The 24,322-nt window shown below is 46.0% G+C and overlaps 2 protein-coding genes and 1 long non-coding RNA gene across 18 annotated transcripts in view; 1 reads left to right on the top strand and 2 right to left on the bottom strand.

Moving 5' to 3' along the window:
- APLP2 (amyloid beta precursor like protein 2) overlaps window positions 1-3,712 on the bottom strand; it is a 47,650-nt gene extending 43,938 nt beyond the window's left edge. For all 6 annotated transcript variants that reach the window (XM_055819290.1, XM_055819291.1, XM_055819292.1 and 3 more), the window contains exon 1: window positions 3,554-3,712. In XM_055819290.1, the coding sequence (XP_055675265.1) occupies window positions 3,554-3,634 (81 nt within the window). In that variant the 5' untranslated portion in view covers window positions 3,635-3,712. The remainder of the gene's footprint in view (window positions 1-3,553) is intronic.
- Window positions 3,713-5,474: 1,762 nt separating this feature from the next.
- Window positions 5,475-23,226, bottom strand: LOC114012084 (uncharacterized). Of its 5 annotated transcripts, XR_008749875.1 has the most exons (6): window positions 22,894-23,226; window positions 22,170-22,259; window positions 16,289-21,231; window positions 14,941-15,081; window positions 9,399-9,468; window positions 5,475-6,368 (listed from the first exon to the last, which is right to left on the bottom strand). It is a non-coding gene; the product is annotated as an uncharacterized LOC114012084 (long non-coding RNA). The 5 variants fall into 5 exon arrangements; XR_008749876.1 differs by lacking the exon at window positions 22,170-22,259; XR_008749873.1 differs by lacking the exons at window positions 16,289-21,231; window positions 22,170-22,259 and having other exon boundaries at window positions 22,894-23,211.
- PRDM10 (PR/SET domain 10) overlaps window positions 22,201-24,322 on the top strand; it is a 47,338-nt gene continuing 45,216 nt past the window's right edge. For 4 of the 7 annotated variants that reach the window (XM_055819246.1, XM_055819244.1, XM_055819247.1 and 1 more), the window contains exon 1: window positions 22,301-22,415. The gene's annotated coding sequence lies outside the window, so the exon portion shown is untranslated. Of the gene's footprint in view, window positions 22,416-22,852; window positions 22,875-24,322 lie in introns of those variants that run through there. The other 3 variants (XM_055819239.1, XM_055819245.1, XM_055819243.1) reach the window with 3 other exon arrangements.

Here is a 24,322-nt window from a genome sequence, read left to right as displayed (position 1 = left end):
TGCATATAATCACTTTCACGTGAAAGCGTGCATTTCCTAACACTAGGAAGTGAAGTTTTAGGAACTGAAAGCAAACTGAAGGCCACACACTGAAGACTGGAATTTTACTGAGCCGTTTCTACTCACGACTTCAACACAGAAGTGGAAATTTCCCCTAGGTGGAGTTCTTTGTTCAATGCAGCAGGCAATTAGGAGTCCCTAAGGTCTGCAGAAATGGCACAAGACTGGTATTTTTGTCAGTGAGAATTTAAGCATACAATACAAAAATAACAACATGATAACGCATAATTCTGCTGTAAAACGTGCTGTTGGGTTTTTTTCCCCTCACCCCAAATCCTGGTAATTTGAAACAGAGAGGTAACAGACATAAGGATTCAAGATAAATTTGGAGAAAGACCACTAAAACCAAACGCGATTAAAAAAAAAAAAAAGCAGTATTGAGTCCGCATCACCTCAGATTTCATTATACAAAAAGGTCAAGTGATAAAAAAGAAACTTTGCATCTTTAAAGGCCTTAAGGGCACAGCTGAAGTAGTTTATCATTGGAATACAGATCAGATCAGAATAGATCCATTTTCTTTTTCCAGTTGGCATCAGCGTCCTATTTGAAGTTCTCGGGGATGGCATAAGCAAAACACAGCAGTCAGTGACTTCAGACGCAACCCTAGGACACACAGTACCATGGAAAGAAAAACATTAGCGGCTGGGTATCAACGATTTCCCTAAGCTCTTCTATTCAAATTCATTTGGAAGAGAGACAGTCAAAGGTTATCTGCCATCAACACAGGATGATCTGAAAGGGAGACCCACTGTCACCACCAACACGCCCTATTCAAAGGTTCACATACCAATAATCTAAAAAAAAAATAAATAAAATAAAATCTGCCACTCCCATTCCTCTGTGCAGGAAAGAAAGAAAAAACAAATTGTAGTTGATAAGAAGATTACCGGGTGTTCTAGGGACAGGTAGCTAAGATAATCAAGTGAAAGAAAATCCACCTAATGGGACCGTGCCAACCCAACTAAACTAATAATTGCAGACATTGCTACGCATTTTCCTTAACTCCAGTACGCTTCCAAACGTCATCTTTATTGCTGGGGGGAGGGAATCAATCTCTTGCCTATTTTTCATCACATTACCTGACAGCACCCAGTAAGCATCACAGTATAAAACCTAAGAACAGTAACCATTTCGTTTCCTAAGCTCTGCACCAAGATAATTATTCTTGAGACAATCAGGCAGCAATAAAGACTCAGAGCTGCAGTCCCCCACAGACAAGACAATGGGAGAGGACGCAGCAAAACTAAGAATTAAAATGTCACAGTTGACATTTTGTGTCAGCAGATTAAGGCGGCCGTCGTGTCTTTGGAGGATGCAAATTCTGCTGCAGGAATGGCTGAACAGATTGAAGAGGCGTTGAGGACAGCCTGGTGCACTGACATAACCCCATGCAAGCACCGATTCGTGTCAGTGAAGACCAGGATGCTGCAGGGCAGGAGTGAACCCCCACGCCTGGAAAACCAACCCTATTGCAGGTATCGCGAGCCTCTAAAAAAAGAACGATCTTTAATCCTTTTCATTTTAATCCTTTTCCAAGAGGTTGACACCCCCGTTCTCCAGGGCTGCCAGCCCCTCGTGGGGTGCCGAGGTGCGACACTGCTGCTCTCCCCTCCGTGCCAAACCCTTTGCCAGTCCTGTGACTGGCAAATCCTGGGATCTGCTTCATCAGATGGACACCAGGCATCGGAATAAAATTACAGCCCCATTTGTTTTCCAAGCTGGCATTTTGTATTTTGTAGCACACATCCACAAGCAGCAGCAGCTTCCAGAAGGGATGCGCATAGCGGCCGAATTTGTCTCGGATATGACAGAGGAAGTGACCTACAGCTGGAGGAGTTTCCAAACAGGTGCAAGAGATTAGATTTAACGCGGCAGCCACCGCAGAGCAGCCAGGACAGTCCCCTACCACCAAGGTAATGCCAAGTAACTGACCTTGGCATTCACTAACGACCCTCAGCGCAGCTCTACCGAGTCTGAAGTTATCTTTCCTGCCAGATAACCACCGCGCAAGTTTTGCCAAAGACAATTATCGCCACGTTCCCTTGATTTATAGAAATTTAACGAAAGGACTGGTACAACATAGGTGGAATACTAGCAGCCAAATAAGCCAAAGTCATTGACTAGACTAATTTCACACGACACATATTAACGATATTAAAGAACCGTGCTTATTGCCAGTTAGCAATTACCGCCAGCTTAGGGCTTCAGATTTCTGCATCACACAGAGGTAGATGTTCTGCTTAACCAAGCTTGTTAAATTTCACTGTAAACGATCAAATCAAGCCATTCACAAGTAGCCCGTTCTCTACCCATCCCTAAATAACCCAGAACATATACAAGACTGACACAACTGTTTTGCATTTCCAAACAACATTCAGTCATAGGTTATTAAACTCTATTTACATGCCGCGTTTGAAGCTCAGCATATACTTCGCTCTTTGTTTTGCTGTTTCACTTTTATAGATAGCGTATAGCGTGAAGTTTTTAAATCAACAAGATTTTTTCCTATCCACCTCATTGTGTGGGTAGCTAGATCACACAAACTTTTTGGTTTGGGGGGATGAAGTTAGAATCCCCCCCCCCTCCAATTACTTTCACATATGGAGGTGCAAACGCAATATATGGTCATATATATACACGTGTATGCGTATGTATGTGCATGTATATGTACCTATATGCATATACATGTATATATGTGTGTGTATACATACATATGTCCGTGTGTGTATATTTGTGTGGCATCCAATCCGTTTCTATATTAAATGCATACTCTTTACAGTCGGTTTAAGCTCCCCCTCCAAAAGATAAGGCAACAGTTCAAACCTGAGGATTTATTCGGGATAGCAACCCAGTGGATTCCTTCAAGGCTTTTTTCTACGAAATCGCCCTCTAACACTCTTCTCAGCTTCTAGACCAATCTGTAGCTCACAGCTCTTGCCACCGTGCCAAGAATGCAGAGGTCACTTCTCAGAACACCCCCAACCCCCAAGGCAGCACACGCCAGCGGAGCCCCCAGCCCCCCAGGGACGGGGAGAGGCCCGCGGCCCGGCTGCAGCGCCCTGCGGACCGGGGGGGCCACACGCCCCCGCCGCCCGCCTCAGGAGGCCGGGCAGAGCCCCCTCAGCCCCCGGGGCCCTCCACATGGCCGCAGGCACCCCGCAGCCGCCGCTTACCCCCCCCCGCTGCACCGCAGCCCGGCTGCGGGCTGACCGCCGGTGATAACGCGCCCCCCCCACACCCCGCCAGCTCGCCGCCCAGGGACGGAAACACCCCGGGAAGACGGCGAGAAAGTCCCACCTCGGCCGCGCTGGAGCCCGGCTCCCCCGCGGCCACCCCTCCACCCGCGGCCGCCGCCAGACAATGCCCGGCCCCCTCCACCCTTAGGGACCCCCCGAGGGAGCGCAGGGAGCGCGGCCGCCCCCGCTGCCCCAGCCGCCTGAGGAGACAGGCAGCGGCGCGCAGCCCCCAACGGCCGCCCCCGCCCTTACCCACCTCAATGTAGCCGGCGAGGGTGGCCGCGGGGCCGGCGAGCGCCAGGAGGAGCAGGAGGGGGAAGCGCAGCGCCGAGCCCATTTCGCCGCCGCCGCCGCCCAAGCGCTACTGCGGCCTCAGCGCCCCCCTCAGCGGCGCGTCGGGAGCCGCCTCGCAATGCCCCGCCCATCCGCCCTACCCTGCCCTATGGCGGAGGTGCTGAGCAGTGACGTAGCGCAGCCCCCCGGCTAGCCGCCAATCGCCACGCCGCCAGGGCACGCTGACCCCGCCCCCGGGTGAGTAAGGGTGGCTGGGCGAGTGAGCCACGCCCCCCTCCCCGCTCCCAGCCAATAAGAGGCGGCGCCGGAAGGCTGCCCCGCCGGCGGGGGGCGAACTCTCCCCCTGCCCCGGAGAAAAATGGCGGCGGCGGCGCTGAGAGAAACACGGCTCCGGGCGGGGGTAGTTCTCCATCCCGCTTATTTTTAGGCTACTATAGAAATTAAGGGCCCGTTAGAAATACTTTACATGGCGAAGCCTAAAAGGCAGTATGGCTGTGGGCTAAAAGCCCTCTGGCCTTGCTGCTTCTCCCCGCCGCTGCGCTGTGGAGCAGGCTGCCTGGGGTCATGAAGGGAAAATGAGGTGGTTTCCTCATCTAAAAGGAAAAAGAAAAAATAATTCCCTGATAGAATACTATCATTATCCCTGATTTCTTAAAAGCCTTGACCCATGAAACCAGCAGCAGGCTCTGAGCCCTCCTTATTCTGTGGTAAAAACCAACAACGCAGTTGTTACTATTTTTTTTTTCTTCTAATGACAGCTATTGATTAAGAACCACAGGTTGCTTCATCCTGCCACCAGTGCCAAGGGCGCGTGCTCACTGGGCACCACCTGGAACAGAAGAGGTCACGGGTGCTGCCAACCTCTGTAAACACAGCGAAGCTCTCCATAAGCTTTAATTAACGGGCGCGTATCCCCCGTGACACATCACCGCCACCGTCATCACCGCCAGGCTGTGTGCCAGTCAGCCTGACGCAGCCATGCCTCAGGTTTCCTTCCTTTCAACACCTGGAGCATGGCATTGGTTTCTTTCAGTGCAGATGTTCTACTGCAGCCGGGGCCACCGTTTGAGGACACATTTCTAGCTTGGAAACCAATTGTGCCAAATTTGCATTGATGCTATTTTGGTTCCACCATGTTGCTTATAAAAAGAAATGTAAGGTAATCAAGCCCTCCAAAGCAGGGCTGCCATGCACAGCTGTTGATACAGTAGCCCTTCCTTACCCATGCAAAACATTTATTAGCACCTCTTTTAGTATTTTCTTTCACGGTAAGAACATACTTCATTCAATTCAGGGATGACAAATGCCCAGCCTTGAAGATGCAACCACTAAAGAGCCCACTGGTTTCAGTGGCAAAAACTAACACCTTTAAAAATCCAATATAAACCAATATATCTTAGACTTCTGTGATATTTTTTTAAGCAGTATCAGTGAACGCATTAGAATTGTCAGAGCATTAGTATCCTACAGATTCTCTATATTCACTTCCACTATTTACGCACTTTTGTACAAAAATACCTAAGGTGCTTACATGGGATGGAAAAAAAGAACATTGTACAGAATGTCGCATACTTAAAAAGCATCTCCATTCTCAACTTCCATACTCTTTAGTGTCTCTTACAAGAGCTATTTTCCAAAATGTTGAAAGTAATATTGCTGAAATGCTGCAGATGGGGGTAAATCTGTACGATAGATCAATAAGCAGCCCGGTTTTAATTAAAACAGTTGACTGGTCCACTAGTTACTTATTACAGTCTCTTTTTTATAGTATTCGAAAACCCTTAAATCTCTTTTACTGCAGTCCTCTGGCATATATAATTTTCTCTTCAACTTGGCCAAATTCAGTTAGAAAATGGAATTAACAAGTTCTTATTGAAAATTGATACATTTCAATGTAAATATTTTATTGTGTAACGTGAATATATGAGTAAATAACAGGACATTTCAAGTTAAACTTTTCCCTTTTCTTAAAATAAAAAAAAAGCTATTTTTCTTTCTCACCAGGCCAAAATGCACAAGCTCTTTATAAATCTTTGGATAGGGGCTTTCATTCGAGGTTGAATTAATATAGCATTTAAAGCGTTATACAGATTAATATACTTTTATATTTACATAGTGCTTGGTGAGTATTAATTAACATTCACAGCCCCTCTGTGAGTCAACACATTTTGAGGATGGCAAAACAGCTGCAAATAGAAAAAAAGGGCTTGTTAATTTGGCGTATGCGAAGGTTTGATTTTGGGGGCACAGCAGAAACCAAAGTAACTGGCTGCAGGTTACCATGCACCTCTTGCAATTGAGTCACAAATGCCTTGAGCAGAGAGTCAAGCCAAGTTCGAGGGCCCTTACGAGAGCCTGAATTTCCGCAGCCATGTGGTGCCAGCATCAAAGCAACAGTACAACCAGAATGCACCCAGTCGACCTGTTTTGATACAGTGCTTCGTGGTACAACACTGGCTAACACAAAAGAAAGTGGCATCCCCATGTGCCGGCATGACATACCAGATACTTGATTTGCTTCGGAGTATTTTTACTGAGAGCGCCTTGATTACAACAGCATTATCCTTGTTCTTCCAAAAAGCGGTTTCAATCTGGTGACTCTTGGGGAAGTCTCACAGATAAGTACGACCTCAGCTGCATTCTCACCTCCAGTGACATGGCCTGCTCCTAGCACTACACTGCAGGCACACCAGCGCGGAAGAGCCGAAGTCCTGCTGCAAGGGTGCAACACAGGCGTTCCACTTCAAAAGCGAAACCATCAGTGCTCAGTTCACTACCTAAAACACAAGCAACAAGTCCAAGTTTGAAGAGTAACAGACTCTCCTTCACAGAGAGATCAGTCCTCTCTAGAAAGAAAAGTCCCCAGGAAAACAAAAAACAAACAAACAAAGTCTTGTCCTTTCCTTGGTGGTCATCAAGGGCTCTATAGGCAACTAACTTCGTATGTATGATTGCTGGGTGGCAGGGAGGAAGGGAGATTGAGACAGTCTCCAGCAAAATGAAAACGTGATTCTGGCAGTTAAAAACACCCCGACGCTTTCAGCGGAGAAAGGCTTTAGAGGCAAGTGCTAGTCAACACCGGAGCAGCAGGTCATGCTGCTGCAGGTATGCTGACACTCGCAATGGTCACGGTTAGTTCAGCATGTAGATATATTCCAGATGAGAACTGGTACTTATCCGTTGCCTGTGACAACAGTACCGATCTGAATGAACGCTGCAAGGCTGCAGCATTGCCTAGAACACCTTTCCTGTTGTTAACCCTGTTAAAGTAGGTGGCAGCTTACATTTCCTTCCAAGAATCCCATTTTATATGCTTGGTTCCAGGGCTTTCAGTGCCCTTTTCCCAGTACATCTATGCTAACGAAGCACTGAGAATCTCATTTTCACCTTTGGCTGCTACTGTTTATTCTGTAAGAAATGTCACAAGTGAGCATCTCTGCCGATTACCACTTGCAAGACCACAACTGTGTCAACAGTAAGAGCATATTTATCATAGGAAAAGTGTGCCCTGAAAGGGCAATGTTAAACGCTTGATAAAGAGGGCAAACAGAAGTCGTTGAGGAATGTGTCTGGTACCATTAAAGTCACTGGGAGCAGCGACTTTAGCAAGCTGATGTGTTGAGATCCTGCCAGTACCTGGAATATGAGTTCAGAGAAGTGAGAAATTCTTTGAATATTCTCCCCATTCTCTTAAACCCACAAATTAAAGCATAAAATTGATCTAGCCTGTGAATAGTAATGTTATGCAGCTCCTTTAATTAAAAAACCTGATTGAAAATTTAAATGGCAGATCACATCGTTCATACTAGCGCTAGGTGAGAGATGCGTGCACGTTAGAGGTGGCAGAGGCAGAGCTGAATCAGCCTTGGTTTCAGGAGGTAGAATGCAAACTGAATTTAGAAAATGGCTACAGCACGTGGCGGGCTCGAGTAAAGAGAACTTATTCCAGCACAATTCAGCAGTATCAGAAATATTGAACAGTGCTTCCAGAAAAAAAACAATATACGACCCAACTTACAGGAATGATACACAGTTAGCTACCACAACTCATCACAAGCCATACTGCACTTAGGACAAGACCTCTATCTGTTAAAAAGGCTGTACGAGGGGCACACAGCAACACAGAACTTTCATTGGCCAACTAAAACTTGATCCCACATCCAGCTATGTAAGTGCCTTTGGGAAATAATATTTCTCCAAAACACATTAATAACATCAGGAAGTTGCCAACCCGCTCTGGAAATGGACATCTATATTTGGCTGCAGAATTTCTTTGTGGAAGCCTAGGGTTCCTGCAGTTTTGCAACTCAGTCTTCCATCTGTAGCTCAAAAGGACAACACATTACAGAGAAGGTGCAGCAGCAGCGAGATTAAGGAAACGGCTGAAGAAACCTTCAGAAGGGGCTTAAGGTATATGCAGAGGATGAAGAAATGGGCTTAAGGTATATGCAGAGGATGAAGATGTTCTATAGAAAGAAGGTAACAAAAAAATGCAGAGTCCTTCTACACCTTGCAAGATAATGCAAGGGCAGCAGGAGTTTAAAAAACAAAAGGTAATTTTCTATGGGAATACAACGAAGTTCAGAAAAAGTGAAAGGATGGAGAATAAATATGAACAGATGCATTTCAAGTGGAGTCACACCATTAAAAAAAGGGATAAAAGGAGTAGTTGGAGGCCTGAGGAAAAACAGCACGGGAAATCTGTGACAAGGAAGTGACACAGTAGATAGCGGTGGACAACAAGCCTTTCTGTTTCTGCTCAAAGACATCTTTAAAAGGGCTTGGCAGGGAAGGGGGGAAAAGTCTACCCTTCATTGTACCAGTGAAGCCTTAACTCTTGATGGCAATTTTCCCACTGCTCTGGTCTGTGCCTTAAGGTGCCATTAACCTGGTTTTCATACAGATATTCTGAGATTTTTCGGGGGGGGGGGGGGGAGGAATTTAAATAGCAATTTGTGCTATGTTAATCTTCAACAGCACGATCCTCACCTACAGCATAGGACGAACCGTTAAGGAAGCAATAGTAACGTTAATACTTACTCTCCCATAACTGCAAGTTTGCAAACAACCCCGTCTTTCAGGTTTAGAAATGTTACTGCTCTGGTGAAGCGCATCAGCACAGAAAAGGTAGCAATGCATTGGATAATGAAAAATACATCAATCAAGGATGCTTAAGGCTAGCACAACAAAAGCGCAGCTGCTAAAGGAAGCCACTGCTCCTTCAGTACTCTGCATGTGAATCTTAGCATCTAGAAAATGTGCTAAGTCTATGATCACATCGCATTTTCGAGATGGAGGGTAAAACCAGTGATCACAGTGAAATGAACCGGACAATTTGTTTTTCTGAAGAGGAAGACTACCCAAGACAAAAGCAGGCAGCATCTGAAAGACATTCCATTTTGAAATAGATTTGTGCATCTGTAGGATTCACTATCCAGGAGAGGACATTACCTCTGATACATAATTCAATATAATAATGAGCCCACACTCAGATTTAGGATCCCAAATGCAAGGACAGAAGACAGCCTAACCACCTTTTTTAGCTAACGATCAGTTTTCAGCATATACAAATTGGATGTTTATGCTGCTCATTTTCTCTGTCCAGATGGATCTGAGGCTTTGGGCGCTGGCAGGGTCTCAAGGCAGAATAATGCCTGATGCTTCTTCAAAGAGCTGTAGCAAACCACCTGACACAGGGAACTCAAAAGGCAGGGGGTCTAGAGGTCTACAAATAAAAGCACGGTCAGGACACTGCAAGGAGAGAGGAAAGAGGGCTGCATTGCAGAAGACCTTTAGTAAACTCTCACCCTCTTGCATCGTAATATCTTCCTACAGCGGGCTGAAGGCGTCCTCTCATCTTTATCTCTTCTAGTCCACCTGTAAAGACAGAAGCATCATTTACTCTCTGAAGACGGCAAGATCAGTCACTCATGTGTCAAGGCTACCAAACCACTCCAACTTTAATAAGCTGAGCAGTGAACTTTGTGGTAGAGAAGCCATATGAGAGCTTGTAGAGGGGAAAAACCTCACACAATTAAAAACAATCCACCAACAACTGAGCATATTTTCCACAGATACTGGCTCATTATGATGCTGAGATTTCTCCTGTTGCCCTCGGACAACATTTCTTTCCTCTCCCCTCACCTGCTGGCCTGTCTCAGTCGGACAGTCTCATTTCAACAGTCTGAACGGTTGTTCATTTTAGAGAGGCCTTTCATGAAAGATGAAAACTCCAATATGTTATAATTAGCTGCAGTTCCACATAAGTCAGTATTATTGCAGCTTTTACATTAGATCTGAATTTGTCCCGCAAATGTGTCTCAAATATTACAGCAGAATGATTAATGATAGCACGCATAATGAAAGGATTAAGCATTGATGCAGGAGAGTTGCTCAAGAGGAACAATTTTAACTTCTTTCCACTCATAATTTATTTTTGTCCTCTACTGTAAAAGAAACCTGAAATCGAAAATAAAAATGGCTTGTGTTACTAGCAAGCAGAAGAAGAGATCTGATTCATGACCAAATTCTTCATTCAGTATTCATTGGTGGATTAAAAGCCAAATAGTCTTAACAAGTGGCACGGCAATGAACAGCATCAAATGTAAAAACCTCAGGACTTGTCCTGCTGGATAAATGTAGAGTCATTTACAGCGGCTTTGAAGATAGCTGCAATTCAACAACAAAAAATCTACCCCTCCCTCTGCAATCAGGTCTGATTCAGTGCCTGTTACATCAGGCATCATGGAATAACCAGTGCTAACAAGCCCTTTTGTGGCACACTGCAGTCACCTTTTATTCCCCCCCCTCGCTTGTTCGTGCAGTTACTCAGTCTGCAAGCAACAGGGTGTGTTAGCAAGTAACTTATGACACAGGAACAGACAAGAAGGGATTCTAAAGCGTCTAGGAGATATGTCATGTCTGATATCATCCATCAGCTGCATGATACTTTGAAGTCCTTATTTCTTTGGTGCACTTGAAAGCAAAGTAACTCCACCAGAAGTCCCCTCCTTGCTCACTTTAATTTGATATCAGCATAGACAGCTGCAGTTTGCATCATTCTGTTCAAACAAATATTAAGATACATTTCCTGTGATAATCGCCATTAGAAGCCTCACAGCTCCCAACCACCCGTTCTTCTTAAGTCAACACAGGAATATTTATTTTAGTTTCTTGAAATGCGCATCCTGGAGACAAGGGAGTTGTGTAACAGTTACCGCAAGGAGCTGCAGCATTGCCCTCCGGTGCCGATCACCAGACCACACTTTAGGAAAGAGCAGAACGGTCCTGTGCTGATTAGCAGCTTCATCTTTAATGAGTCAAGAGGGGGGAAAAAAAAAAAAAGTCAGAAGGATTTTGAAATTCCCAGACACAGGAATTTGTATGTGCAGACCTCACCCTACAATTTATTTTTTTTTTTAAATGCCCCAAATACAGTGCTCTCCAGTACTATTTAAACTCATATAGCGGCTTCATCTTCTGTACTGTTTTTTTTTTATAACCTTCAAAACATACAGTTCTTTGGAGGGCCACAAGAAAATGAGAAGTAGCAGTATGTCCGCATCTTTCAAGCTCCTAAGGCAGCAAGAAGTTAAAATGTAGGTTCTCTTGGTGATAAGAAATGAAGAAATACATGCATTTGAAGTCTCTTTCAGTTGAATAAAGGCATACAGCAAGACAAGCTGAAGGGAACTAGGACATCCGATTAGAAGATGAATCCCCATGTCTCCAAGGGAAGGAGTGGACCGCCTACAACTTCCACCCGCAAACTCATGGCCCGAGGGGGAGAACAGCCCCCTCCATTCCTCTCCTGAATCGCATTTTCTCAGAAGATGAGTCAGCTTTGTTTTAACAAAAAACACTGTGTCACTTCTCCTGTAACTTTCCAAATTGTCTTTTCCCATTTCTTGCAAAGGGCTGAATTAAAAGTTGCTCTTTTAAATTTTACAACTTCTTTTTACTATGTTTCCCCTCACACGCAGGAAAAGAGAGTAGCCTGTGCTCTAGCCACCCCAGTTTACTGAAGCTGGCAAACATTTCCCCCCCCTGCAATAACAAAGGCATTTTGCCCCACAGTAATGAACACACCGGTTCTCAGGAAAGTGTCACAGCAGTACCAGCGTATTCTGCATTTTATGAAGCAAATCACAAGGCTTCTTCCAAGTCTAGGTTTGCCTGCCTTGTCTCAGTCATTTGGTCGACTCCCTAAGGTCTCCACCAAGATGTAGCTCATTGGTTAAGTTATATAAAAGGAGTCTTAAGTAGAGCACTCTATTGAGGTTTGAATTTTCCCTTTAAAATGCAAATGGCTGATAGTTAATTCCCTTTTGGGATTTAAGTGCTGAATTTAAAATGGGAAATGATGATACAAAAATATACTTCAGAAAGCATTGCAGCATGAGTAATGAAACATTCGCCACATGAATACAGATTCTTCTGGTCAGCCAGACATCTTCATTTATCTGCATTTTAATAGTTTCCCTCAAAACTGCTTTTGGCGAATTTTTTCCTCAACATATTACCTGGTGCAGTCTCAGTGGACTACAACGAGGGCAAAATTTGACCACGTTTTCTGGTTTTTTAAAAATCTCATCTATCAGCACATTCAAATATATCAATATTCTATCATGTATTATAAATATCTCCCTCTTCTGTTAAAAAGTCTAACAAGACCTCCTCCATACTTCCTGAAAATATAGCTGCTGACAGACCTGTTTGCCAGCTCCTTTGTTGACTGGAAAGGCTAAAAAGCTGTGCAAAAAGGCGTCTACTTAGCAGAGATGTGAAATCAATATTCACTTACCACTTTCAAAAGGAATGTCTTCCTTCTCACTTTCTTTTTCATAATTACTGGTTTACTTCTAAGCCGGGGGGGGGGGGGGGGGAGCATAAGTAATTATGTCCTTAGATCAGTTTATGCTTCAACTCATACATATGCACACACAGACACAGCCCTACAACCTTACAGGGGCTGGGGGGTGCAAAGCGCTCTAACCTGCGTTTAAAATTCAGAGGGCTCCACTCCTTGCACGATCAGGCCTTCAGAAACTCAACTGGATTCCTTGTACTTGTTCTGTCTCCTGGAAAATGTACCTTTACCGAACCCTTCAAAAGAATTCAGCTCTGTGCACATGGACACCGGCACAAACAAGACCAGTTTTAATAAACCTTTTACCAGCAAAGGATGGGACCATGTCATTGTGATTCGAACCCACAGACCACACGTCTACAAGCAAAGGGCAAGGTTTCTAGCCTGTGTTGAGAACAGCCTAACCCTGTGATCTAGTTGAAGAATGAGAACATGTGTGCCTTCGGGTACGCTTGCTTTAGCGTGTGGGCACAGCGTGGGAGCTGCGCCAGGGAGCACCGGCAGCCAGCGGTGTGAAATCGGAGCAGACCCCAACCCGGGTCCCCCCCCACCAACGTTCCCTGCTGATCCTGCATCAGCTGCAGCACCCGGCATGGGCACACGGATAGGTGGCTTGGCAAGGTCAGCGATTCAATACCTACAACATCTCAAACCTGAAAAACGACAAATTACGCGAGTCTGATTTCGAGTTTTCCCTCTGCCTATACAAGAAAGGATAGAATATATCAAATTGGCAAACTTTTCCTTTTTGCCCTTCTTTTGTTTGCGTGGTTTTGTCCAACTTGCATACCGTCCAAGTTCTCCAGGCTCTGTTCTTTTTTTGTTACAGACCGACTTCAATCAAACCCTAGATCTAAAAGTCCCCAAACAACCAACAAAGAATGTATTTCAGTACGTTAAATTTGAGAAGTCACAATAAGGGCTGTGGTAGAATACTGTGATATCACTCACAAAGGACCATTACTTCATTGTGAATGAAAACAGCATCTGGCACGGGGCAGGAAATAATTTACCAAAAAAGCATCCACGCAGCACAGCAATAAAAAATAAGAATCAAATGAGTTTACAGCTACATAAGGCGTTCTCTTCGTTAAAGGTTCCTGCACTGTAAAAACGTTTCTTTAAAGTAAGGCAAGGAAAAATACTGCACATGTTAAGTCTCTTTTACGCCTTTGACTCAAAGGCTTGCCAATAGCTTTTCAACAATTGCGTGATTCACTATTGAGTATTCCATTGTGAAAGAAGCCTGCATTCTCTATGGTAGAGGGCTCTCTCATTCATTTTTATTTTGTATTTATGTTATGGACCAATATGTCAGCTGTTAAAGAAAACCTGGTGGAAGACTGAAAGGGGATAACCCCCCCCGCCCCCGCATGCATTACAGAAATACCAAATTGCCTTTTAGTCTTAACTACACCTTGAATATGTTTTTGTTGTGTTGCAGTTGCTCAATATTAAAGGAAATAGCATACCATAAAATATTTTCCCTGCAGTTTCTGCAACCACTCTTAAGAGGAAGTGAATGGGTCAAATCAAGACTAGGTAAGGGCCAAATGTGGGAAAGAAAAAATGGAAACAGGCAGGTTTCTTAGAAGTTTTGCAGGGAATTAGTGAGGAGAGGGCAGAGGAGGGGAGCCAGGCTCTGGAATTCATTACAAATATTATCACAGAAGGAGATGCCTCATTACAACTTTCTGCATTTGAGGAGGACCACAAGGATGGGAAGTGGCTCATCCAACTTGTTAGGGTATTGTTGGATGAAACACAACTCACCAGGGAGATTAATTCCACTTTATCAGACTGATCCAAGCAGTGTAAAATGACTTAAGTGTGTTCCTATCCTTTGCCTTCCCAAACACCTCAGCAATTAAAATGACAACTTTCAAGACAATCTTACCATGGTGGCATGACTGTAGGAAGTGGCTATATACCGGATGGGCGTGCATCTGGCAAGTCTCAAAATTACTCCAAACTTGCTTTAAGAAATGCCTTTGCTATTACTGCTGTCTTCTGTTATTCAGGCAAACTCACTAAGCAGCAAATTTCAGAGCATTTTGAAAATCAGTGGTCAAATTCTGGGATCATTTGATAAATCTTATAGCCCAGATCCCACCTGAGCTCCCGCTGTAGTTAGCGTATTAGCTTTAAAGACAGTCTTCCCAGGCAAATGGATTTTAGAGCACTGGAAAATATCAGTTCTACTCTGACAGCAAAACTCTTGCAACAGATCTCCAGAAGGGTGCCTGCAAAATTAAGGCAGAGCGAACCTAACATGATGCAGGACACACAAGCGCTCTCAGCTGGAACTACAGCAAATATTTTACTGTGAACTGCAGCCTCACGCTCAGGCAAGCAAATCCTGAATTTTTCCACTGTATGCAGGCCGAGGTTACGAGAGTTTAAAGCAACAGCTGAACAATTCTGTAATAACAGAGAAATGCTAAGTACTGCCCTAACTGTGTTGGAAAGAATGCTCTCACCTTACTGTGTAAATCCACTGCTTTGAAGAAAATGCCTCAGTTTTGGGTCAGGTTGGCCAGGTGCCTGGGCACACCTGGAACACAGAATGTTTGGGTGCACCTGAATAACATCACATGAGCTTTGCCAATGAAGATTATCTCCTGCAAAAAAAGAAAGAAAAATTAAAAAAAGGGTGGGTAGCAATAATGAGACTGGCTTAAAATAATTGGGTTACATCCTGTTTACTAAAATATTTTGGGGAAGCAGACTGATGTGCTATGTCTTCCTAGCCTACAGTATCTACGTCCTTCCTCCAGTGTCATCTGTCTGAAGCACAGCAGAGGATCTGCCAGAATTCCCTGCTCTGGGCAGCTCTGCTTTCCTCCTCTCAGCAACAAATGTTCATGTTTTTCCCGTCTGGCGGGCAGCAGGATTTTTTTCATTTGTAGCCACCTGCACCAGGGCAGAGGCTGCAGTTTCAACCTTAATGGCTGTCTCAAATGATACCATTTTCTTTTTGTCAGCTTTAGAGGTAAGGCAGCATTACACTCACTGACAAATCTTGGCACTTGCTATTATACATTTACTCCATCTGATGCCTACTGTTCTCCTAAGACACCAGTTTTCAAAGGCATTCAGGTATCTGCTTATAGCGTGGGTGGAATATACTTACCTTTCAAACTCAATTTAGCTTCAAAACATCCCCTCCTTTAAACTAATCAGTCACTAAAGTAAACACTTCGACTGAGACAACTATCTTCTTGAAGGACGTATTCAACTGCAAAGATCTGCTCTGCAAAAATATTTGGAATGCAATCCAGAATGACACCTCAATCAATACAGCCCTGCTCACTGCTGGGGTCAGGTACCCAACCAGGGCACCGCAGCCTCCCGTGCCAAGCGTGTTAGCAGCAGGACACCACCACCACCACTGTTAAAAACATGGGGTCTTTTTTTCCACTGAAATATAAAATGCCAGAACCCCATGAGATTTCCGCAGTTTCCTTCACAAAAGTCTAACCTTCTAGTTGCTATGAAAGAAGACTGAGGAAGAGCTTCGAAATATGGTAAACAAGGACTCAAACCTCAGGAAAGAAAGCACATAATCTCCACCAAAATTTTAAGTTATTTGGTTTTGAACCAGACCCAGAGGCTCTTGACAAACAGGGGAAAATTGCAAACATTATATTTAAGACACAAGTCAAAGAAAAACTTCAAGAAAAAAGGTGACAACAAAATTTTGTCTAAAGCAGGTAACTGTAGGAACCAAGCTGTATCTGCAGTACCCAGGCAGCAACACAGCACCCTGCTGTGGCCACTAATAAATCTGACTGATCCCGAAAAGCTTCACCTGGGACCTCTGCTCACCTGCCCAGATGCTCTATTCCAGCGGAGCCCTGGGACCTCATGTGTTGCTTGAGTGATCCTAGAGGAGCGTGGGGCTTCAGCTGGAGGGCGGTTGTACCTGGCCATGGGCTTCTAACACCACTTTGCAGCTTGATCTTGAACCTTACTGTCATGGACTTAGTAAGCAATTACTGGCTTTTGCCTAATCCTGATTGTCTTTGCTAGACTGCATCATGACCTGCAGGTTTAATTCCCGTCTAGACCTCAGACCTGTTTGATGACCTGGATTTTTACGTGACCCTGTCTGCTATCTCCAGATAACTCTTACTCATCTTCTCTCGGCTAAATAATGAGAGTGTAGTTGGTGAGTACTCTCACAAACTGGGAGATCCAGATGCATGGATAGGGGACTTCCTAGGACAAGTTTTCTTACCCTTACAAACTTGATTAGGGCTTCTAAAGCTGTTTTAGAAAATGTATTGTTTAAGATGAAAATTTTTTTTAAAAGTCTTGTTGCTCCACTACAGCAGAAGGACTAGTAAGACAGATGGGGGAATAAGGAATGTGTTATACAGGAGAAGGTGAAAGAAATGTGGCTTGCATAGTCTAACAAAATAAACTTCTGGAGAGGATATGATTGCTGTCTATAAATACATCAGGAGAGTAAACACTGGGGAGAGAAAAAAGTCCCGTATTTAAACTGCATAAAAACGTTGGCACAGGAACAAATAAGTAGAGATGGGCCTTGGAAAAACCTGATCTTCAGTGATGTTTTTAGTCTCTTGTTCAAGGCTGCAGAACAAAAGTCTCTCTCTTAAGTGAAAACCTGCTTAAGTTAATAGCAGTGCCTGTGACGGAGAGGGCTCCGTGTCTTGGAAAGCCCCCTGCCAGCTTCTATGTCCCCAAGAAGGTCGGATTTCTTACATCTCTAAAGTCTGGCAAGGGAGGAAGACTGACCAGCTGATTGAGAAATATAGAAAAATAATAGTTTTTGCAGCTAGGGGACTTATTTTTTGCTGATTTATTAAAAGCCTGGATAAACAGTGTATGGCTTTCATATGAAATAAAGTAGATCCTATACTATGATTTATTTTTAAACATGTGCCTGCTCTCTAAACATCTATTGTAAGTTATCACCAAACTTTTTTCCATGTTGCTTTTCTCTATCTACTGAGTGTACCCAGAAGCAGGAGGCCTATCTGTGAAGATCCCCTCTTTCCCAACAGAGGCTGGTAAGACTGACTCTACCATCTCATCATCGCTTTTTTGAAAACAGCAATCAAAGGGATGTGTATTAACAAGTCCTTTCCCAGGGCTGCAGACATGGAAATTTTCTAGCAAAAGGAAAAGGCCTTTAAATCCTGTAAATGTTTATGATGACTTTTTAAAAGACTTCATTATAATGTCTAGATGCAGGACTAATTTTAGTAGAGAATATTCAACTTTCTAGCAAACTCGGAAATCTCACAACGCGTTGTTAATAGTATTCTGAGTCCCTCCAGCTTGCCTAAAGCAGAGGAAACCCAAACAGCCTCTGTGTTTACCCTGCAGTTGATGCACAAATTATTTCCTACTAATAACAATGCTTCTACATAACCAGAAGTGGGTAGTGGTGCCACCTGAACTCGGGTGAAACATTGACCAAAACAAATTTGGTACTTTCAGTTAAGTATTGTAAGGCTAATTGTAGATATCTTTCCCCGGGAAGAGCCGCACTTACTGAATAAACAGTAATCCCAGATGAAGAAGCAGTTGACCTGGATTTGAAGTTGAACTACACCTGTCCAGTGTGGATTTCTGGGAGATGTTCCAAGAGTTAAGAAGTCTTGCAATGCGAAGAGCAACTCTGCTGCACTGGTGTTCCTGTACTTGCCATAGCCTGTGAGCCAGGGCATTTACTGGTACCACTGCCACCCAGCTGCTTTGCTTAAGGGTCAGGGCGCCACAGTAGCAGCTGTGCACAAGAAGAATGAAAAATATTTTTCTCGCCCTGGAAAAGCTTGCAAACAGGCAGGTTACATCAAAACTTGTGAAATGCTAAACTCTCTCGGTTGATTTCTATCTTCCCCCTAAACCCAAAGATCTCGAGACACCACCAGAAGCAGCAGTAGCAGCCTTAATAAATACTGTTATAATGGAGTCAGGGAGATACCGGTGTGTGAGTGGCAAAGTATTTTCCCTGCAGGCATTTTTGCAGCCAGAACTTGCATTTCCCATCCCTATACCACAGCATGGCTTTGCTAAATGGGTTTTCCTAGTGAACTGAAAAGCTCCCTCTTCCTAAGACTGGATGCACCCAGTAAAGACTGGTGTGTTTGTGTGTGTGTGATGTGAATTGTTTCCTTACTTATTACTGTGCCTGCTGCCTGTGTTTCTTAGGGAAATATCAGGGGGGAAAACGCTATTTGGGTGGGTACAGATCAGGCAAAAGGGTAGCCAATAGTGAATGCATGTGATGAAATACTTCCCCTAATAGTATGTTTTTCATTTAGTTTGAAGTAAAATCACTTTAAAATTTTTGAGATGATTAGATAGATGCTATTAAAACACACTAACCACCAAACTTCCTTTAGTCAAACCTTTCCTTGCAGTATACAGGGATTAATTCAGCTTGCTTAGGGGGGAAAAATCCTCAAACAACTATTCTTTTTTTTTTTTTGGGGGGGGTGGTGGGGTGGTGGTGGGGTGGGGAATGACCTTGTGAACCAAAACAGGCTAACTTTGTTGTATTTGCAATGTGTTTTATGTGAGGCCACTTTAATTAAATGTATTGTGGCTTGCTCTAAACCAGTAAACTCTATCAATACCTTCACCATGTTTTGTATTCTCCATGCAGGATGCAAAGTAATTACATTTCAGTTGCATTATTATTTAGCAGGTTCTAACAGAAACACAAAGAGAGCTGAAGTTTTTCCATCTTCTAGATTGGTGTGTTAAATCACGGCCAGCTGCTGACTTGCACAAGGGAAGCTTGATGGGTACCACAATGCATAGCCCAATTCTGTGCACAGTTTAATTTGGAAATCTAGGCGCAAGTACCTATTTATCATGCACAAATGTAGTCCAGGAGGTCAACAGGGCCAGCGAGGCATAGTCTGCTCCTATAACTCAAATGAGTTTATGGTACTGGAGCATTTTTCTTTGTCATGCTTTAATCTACATGCTTCTCAAAATGGGATCATGTCACGAAGAAAAATCAAGTAACCCCAACAAAAGCAGAAACAAAGAAGTATAGATGGGAAAAAGGACAGAACAGCTTCCTACGATGTCTGAAAGAGGGTTGGTGAGCAGCTTTCAGGGACTGCGGTCCAGGTGTGGGGAGGCTTGTTTTTAAGGCAAAGACCTGAGACAGTGGTTTTACTAGGTGAAGAAGAGGGACAAAGAGGTTCAGGTGAAGGAGTTAGGTCAAGAAGATACTCAAGAAGTTAAATGGGGTATGGTTTTCCATCTGGAATGGGGGAGAAAAGGGTTCTTGCCAGGAGGATGCCAGTACACGTTGATGTGGGAGATGGCGCGGCAGCCTGGAAAAATGAGCCTTGTCGTGGCCACAGGGAAGAGGCAAGACAGGACAGATGCAGCAGAAGCAGTGCTGAAACAGCAGTATACAAATGAGGTGATGAAGAGATGGAGATATGGATCTGATGATCCAGGAGCTGAGGGGAGGAAAAGGAGCATTTGATGAAGGGTTACAGCGCTGTTCCAGACAATCTAAGTGAATGGGGAAATTATTTTATGTGGTTTATTTGAACGATGAAAATTAGAAATAAATTAACCTAACGAGAAAGCTTCTCTCTCTGACAGCCTGAGGCTATTGGAACAACAAAGCTTGTGCTGGAGCATCAGAAACAACACATTAAATGTGAGAAATACAATGGGCATTACATCACATTCCAGATACTGCAGATGATGAATCAGACCAGCATGCTTTTTCTGCATCTGGCAGCTTGTTGCATCCACTGAATTGGTCTTTCCAAGCTAAAAGAGGGGGGAAAACCCTCCCAAACCTGTGGAAAAACTTTCAGAATATGACCCACGTACCACGAAAGCACAGCCCTGAGGTCCCCTGCTGTTTTGTGCCCAGTTGTAGAGCTATATGTAACATAGCTGTATGAAACGACGGCACAACAGCGTGTTTGTGTCGCAGCCAGTAAGCCTTCAAAATGTTAAGGAGACTCTCAGAAATCCCAAATAAAAATACAACACTGAAAAGTTTAATTTTTTTTTTACAGTAATACATATAGCTGTTCAGACTTAGAAGAAATAAAGCAGTTTTGATCCTATGTATTTCCTTGTGCTATTCATCATCGTTATGTTTCAGTGTGCTATAAAGAAATTGACACTGTGTTTATAGGCTAGAGCAATAAATTGACTTTATAGCTCTCACAATTCAAATTAGAGAACTGCCCAAAGGAGTAACAAGAATGTTGTGGAGGGGGTGGGGGGAAACCCCAAATTAACAGACTTTTCTAACTGGTAACTAATTGCGCTCACTTCAGTTTTAGAATCCTTTCTTATGGAACATTTTAAGCTCAAGTTCTACGTGCAAGTTATAAAATTTGCATCTCTGGTGGTTTTGTTGGTTTGTTGTGTTGTGGTTTGTTTTTCTTTTCAAATCTTGATTGCTCACGGAAGGGATGGGTCAGTACAATGGGATGATTTCAATATAGACCTGCACCCCTTAAATTTAAAGGACTAGATAGGGCTTTAAAGGCAGACCTGGGGGACAAGTACGTTTAACTGCATCGAGGTCTGACCCTCTCACTGTTCTCCTAGGGCAGAGAATGTGCAGAAGTGATTTTTGTAAAAGCAATGATTCATTTTTTGACCAAAATTTACCCTTCCTCTGTTGCTGGGGTTTGGGTCCCTTGGCCGCAGCAGCCCACTGCAGGATCCGCAGCTGCCCGTGTATTCCGTACGTGCACGCAGGTGGTGCATGAAGCCATCTGGAATAAACTTCACCGGTTCTAAACACAGAGATTGTCTTATTTAAAAAATAGCTACTGAACTACTAGACCAAATGGCTTTCTGAGCGTATGCTAATGTCAAGCAAGGCATAAGAAAAGCAGTATTTTTCCGTGCCACCATAATACAAACACCTCTTTACGATGAGCAGCAACAGAAGTACGGCAATAACCCCGCTGGAATGGCCAATTAGTTACATTTCTGAACAATAGTAATTATTATCCATCCCTGAGCTGACATTTAGGACTTGGACACATATACCATGGGAAAAAAAAAAGGAATGCCAGCGGCAGCCTGGGTCCCTTTTGGCAGCAGGAGCCTTTTTGGGGGCATTTCCTCGTGGGCTGCCCCTCTACAGATGTTAATAGCTCTCACTTCAGCTTTTAATTTATAAGAATATAAGTAAAATTACAGTGAAACCCGCTGGATTATTATTTTTGACACAATTTCAGATAATTATGCTCCAAGCGGTGGGCAGGGAGGGCTGCAGAGCATCACGGCTGGGAGCCCACGAGAGATCTCAGGCTCAGCTCCGTCTCCAGCAGGGAGGGGGAGATGGACCCTGCCCTCCCTGCCGTGTAAAAGGGGGGGTCCCGCCCGGCCGCCCTCCCGCCCCGATAAATCAGTGCCCATCACCCGGCGCCCGCCCCCGCGCTCCTCCCCGCCAGCAGGGGGCGCCCCGCCCCGCCCTCCCCCGCCCTCCCAGCAGGGGGCGCTGCTAGCGTCCCCCACACCTCCTCCCCCAGCAGGGGGCGGAGCGCCGCGATAAGAGGCGAGCTCTGATTGGTGGCAAGGCCCCCGGCGGAGCGGAGCAGGGATGAGAGAGGCGCTCTGATTGGTCGAAGGCACCAGGAGGGGGGAGTAAAGGCCCGGGCAGGGGTCCCCCCCCCCTCCCCTCCCCGTGGATCGGGGTCCCCCCCCTTGCTCCCCGGGCCCTGACCTGGCCGCCTCCGAGTCTTTTCTGGAGGACTTTTGGGCCCCATCTTCGCAGGCGGAGGCGTTTCAGCCAATCAGCGTGCGTCGCCGCGGCCTGTTGCCAGGCAGATTATGGTAATGAGGTCGGGCGGCCGCCCCCCCTCCCGCTCTGCAGCTACCATTGTGAGGTGAGGACAGGTGGGGGGGTTTGGGGCCGCAGCGGGGCCGGCGGCAGCGGCCGGGACGCGGCACCCGCACGGGACCCCCTCAGGTAACGCGATGGGACGGTCCGGGAGGGAAGCCCGATCCGGGGGCGCCGCGGGGACCCGCCGGGGGTTTTGGACTTGTTGTTTTAGTCGCACCCAAGATGGCGCCCGGAGCTGGCGGCTCCTTGGCGCTGAGGCCGGGATAAACCGTTCGCTCCCGCGAGTGGGGGGGGGGCAGTAGGGCGCAGTCATTCCCCTCACCCCCCCGCGGGAGAGGTACAGTCCGCTTCCCCCCCCCTCCCCGCCCCAGCCGGGATCCCCCACCCGCCCCGGACAGAGGGAGAAGGGCTGCCCCCACCCCTGTTCCCCCCCCTCCCTGGATGGTACAGTCCGGACCCCAGCACCTCAGTGGCGGGGGGGTGCTGGAGCCATCTTGTCCCCGTCCCGTCCCCCGTCCCCAGCACTGAGGGGGGGGGCCCTCGCCCCCCACCACTACTCTGGGCCGTTCGCTCCCCTCCCCTATGGTTAGACCAGCGCCCCTACCCTCGGCTGCCGGGCCGTCCCCTCTCCTCTGCCCGCCCGGCGCGACCTCTCGCCGCCATCCCCGTCCCCCCCAGGGCCGGAGTGGTTGGGGCGGACTGACCGCCGGGCGCCCTCATGGGGGGCTGATGCCGCCTTCCCGGGGCCGGGGGGGGCCGCCGTGCTGCCTCACACCGGGGAGCGCTGGCGGGCAGCGGGCGGGTGGGGGGCACCTGCGCCTCCTGATTGGCCGCGTGCCTCGCGCCCCTGCCTCCCATTGGTCTAGTTAGGGGAGGGGGCGTTGCACCCCCTCCTCGGATTGGCTGGTGGTGGTGGCAGCTATGGGGAGCGGGGGTATATAAGGGGAAGGGGGTAGCGGCGGCCGGCTGGCCTGAGGGGAGCTGTGGGGTGGTCGTTGTTGAGGGGTCTCTCCTTGGTGGAGGGTGGTACCTGGGGGCATTTTCGGTGGTCCCAGCAGGGAAAGGCTCCGGTGTGGAGGGAAGGCAGCCCTTTTGCCACCACCCTGAGGTGCCAGTATGGGGCTTGCGTGGCTGGGCTCATCCAGGGGCCAGGCTGGTGGGTGCGGGCCTTGTGTTGGCTCCCACCACCTGAGGTGGATCCATCCATCTTGGGTCTGAAGGAAGGGGCGAGGCCCAGCCTTCTGTGAGTGGGAGTTGTGGTGTTTGCCACTGCTCTGCTAGTGTGGGGCCTTTGGGCAGCGGTTGCATCTGCTAAATGCACCCGTTCTTGTCGTCTGGAATATGGTTATGGCATGTGGCAGTTTGATCTTGGGGATCTCTTGTTGCCTAGGTGTTGGTGTTGAGTTGCCATGTCCCTCCTCCTGTGCTACGGTGGCATTAAAGGGTTGTTAAGGGAGCTTGTTATGCTGGAACGGAAACATAAAATCCTGTGACTTTGTCTTTCAAAACTACTGATCCTAAAGGGACAACTCTCCCTTTATAGGGTTACCTTGCTCAAGGCGTTTCAAGCTATGCACAGTCACCTGTTACTTCAGCTATTTGCTGCAGACCCTCAGAAGGGGTCCTGTGGGGTTCTGTAGGTGAGAGTTAAAAACCTGGTTTAGGTGCCTGAGCTTCAAAGTCCTGAGAGTGAAGGGACAGTGTTTGCAATGTGCTTCTTGGTGTCTGCACACTAGCCCGTCCAGCGTGTTACTGATCTATTTGTGGTCCTTACAGGCCTTTAAAGGATGAGCAAGCACGAAGCTGGGTGTCTGTGAGGTGCCTATCAGTGTTTCTCCCTCAGAATTTCAATGGGAATAGAGGCTATACTGAACTGCTTTCTATCTTTAATAATTCATCCCCCCCTTTAATTGGTTAAGTTAGAAGCTGAATTGCTAATGAATCATCAACTGATTTTGCAAGAGGGTTCTTTGCATCTTCTGTGGAAACAAAATAATAGGCAGTTTTAAGCCTTCTAATGCCTTCATTTCGGG

This window comes from Falco peregrinus, chromosome 15, assembly GCF_023634155.1.
Source record: "Falco peregrinus isolate bFalPer1 chromosome 15, bFalPer1.pri, whole genome shotgun sequence".
Lineage (NCBI taxonomy): Eukaryota > Metazoa > Chordata > Aves > Falconiformes > Falconidae > Falco > Falco peregrinus.
The sequence above is the reverse complement of the archived record's forward strand: the minus strand, read 5'-3'. Positions and strand labels throughout refer to the sequence as shown.